This window comes from Nanorana parkeri, unplaced genomic scaffold (assembly GCF_000935625.1).
Source record: "Nanorana parkeri isolate BGI_ZX_2015 unplaced genomic scaffold, ASM93562v1 scaffold3341, whole genome shotgun sequence".
Lineage (NCBI taxonomy): Eukaryota > Metazoa > Chordata > Amphibia > Anura > Dicroglossidae > Nanorana > Nanorana parkeri.
This window is the reverse complement of record NW_017309609.1, coordinates 13,328-15,276: the sequence shown is the minus strand read 5'-3', so window position 1 is coordinate 15,276 and position 1,949 is coordinate 13,328. Positions and strand designations below refer to the sequence as shown.

At 49.5% G+C, this 1,949-nt stretch overlaps 1 protein-coding gene across 1 annotated transcript in view; it reads left to right on the top strand.

Moving 5' to 3' along the window:
* The window catches only part of ADAMTS15 (ADAM metallopeptidase with thrombospondin type 1 motif 15), a 48,755-nt gene that overhangs the window by 33,696 nt on the left and 13,110 nt on the right, over nucleotides 1–1,949 (top strand). Inside the window, exon 2 of the mRNA XM_018574900.1 lies at nucleotides 342–474. Within this exon, the coding sequence (XP_018430402.1) occupies nucleotides 342–474 (133 nt within the window). The remainder of the gene's footprint in view (nucleotides 1–341; nucleotides 475–1,949) is intronic.

The following is a 1,949-nucleotide window of genomic DNA, read 5'->3' as shown; positions in this document are numbered from 1 at the left end:
CAAAGCTGCCTGCCTACCAGCATGCAGGAGAGGAAGTAGGGAAGGTTACAGTGAGTGATACTATGCAAACTATATCCTACAGGATGTCAATTCTTTGGTTGTAGAGGGAACAGCATATTGATCACCCCCCCTTCCCGTGTCTGGCGTGTTAGAAGATTGATCATGAGCAATGTATTTATAGGGGATCACAGAAGGATAATCTCAGACAGAGAGAAGGGGGCTCCTAAGACGTGAAACATGTTGGGTAGTTCTATGAATAACTCGGCAAATAGAGACACAATTGTTCCTGTAGTTTATTGTGTATGTTGTTATTCTGATTGAAGGTTTTGTCCTCCATGCAGGACCTGTGCGGAGCCTCGACGTGCGACACGCTGGGCATGGCGGATGTGGGCACCATGTGCGACCCGAAACGCAGCTGCTCAGTGATCGAGGACGACGGTCTGCCATCCGCCTTCACCACGGCGCATGAGCTGGGTGAGTCTTCCCTCCGAGATGTCCATGTGCACTCCCACAAACACCTGTTGATCCTGCCAGTAAAGTCCACCTAAAGCAGCTTCCTGTGATGCAGTGACAACAATGCTTCACTGCTCCTGATTTAGAGCAGAGTTGTCACCCTCTGTGTCTCTTTGTACTACAGTGGGAGGAGAAGATGATGCAGTGGGTGTGGCTATAAGCATTGTCACTATCGACTCACAAGCTAAGCCACACCCACTGCTTTCTGGATTGACAGCACTGGAACCTCCCACTCTGAGCTGCAGTGTGTGGGAGGGGGAGTGCGTGAGACACAAATGAAGGGGGATTTGGCTCAGGAGAGGTTTGTACGTCGCATAGTCACTGGATCTGGGACTTGTTTAGACTCATTGAGGAGCCTTAAGAGTCACTTCCTGCAAAAAACAAAATGATGTAACAATGGCAGAGTGGGCGAGTAGAGAGTCACCATCGGTGTGACCATCCGCCCGGAACCTCGGGGTGCCGACCAAAGAGCTCAACTACGCTCTATGAACGGAATCCTGATCTCCTGCAGCCACTTTGCAGCCACTTCATGTCTACATGTACTCCGGAAATGGCTGCATGGCATTTCCCAGAGTGGGTTTTTCTGATGGTGACAACCGTGGACCCTGTCTGAGTCGGGTGTTGTAGTCACCATTGGAATCCCATGTTACAGGGTGACAATGCAAGAGAACTATTGGGAGACAAGGACATAGCGTTGTCACCCTATAATAGGAAGTGCCTGAACAAGGACAGAGTGTGGTCACTCTATAACAGGAAGTGTCTGAACAGGGACAGAGCATTGTCACCCTATAACAGGAAGTGTCTGAAAAAGGACAGAGCGTTGTCACCCTATAACAGGAAGTGGCTGAACAAGGACCTAGCGTTGTCACTCTATAACAGGAAGTGTCTGAACAAGGACCTAGCGTTGTCACTCTATAACAGGAAGTGTCTGAACAAGGACCTAGCGTTGTCACTCTATAACAGGAAGTGTCTGAACAAGGACAGAGCGTTGTCACCCTATAACAGGAAGTGCCTGAACAAGGACCTAGCGTTGTCACCCTATAACAGGAAGTGCCTGAACAAGGACCTAGCGTTGTCACTCTATAACAGGAAGTGCCTGAACAAGGACCTAGCGTTGTCACTCTATAACAGGAAGTGCCTGAACCCCATGGTGGGATTATATTAATGAAAGCTGCATTGAACGTGACTTTAGAAATGACATGTTGAGGATTTTCGGGGTCCCATGAAATCATGAGTCCGGTGACCGCTTTACAGACACATGGTCCCTTCATGGACTATTTGGGGACCTCCTACAGTCGGATATATTGGGCACTATTCCCAGACTTCCATCCGGAGTCATTGCGGTCAGAGTTTGGCTGTGGCACAGAATCCAGAAATACCGCGAAGTCTCCGCAATGACTCCGCCAATGGCGGCATGGCCGGCAATACCCAAAGCC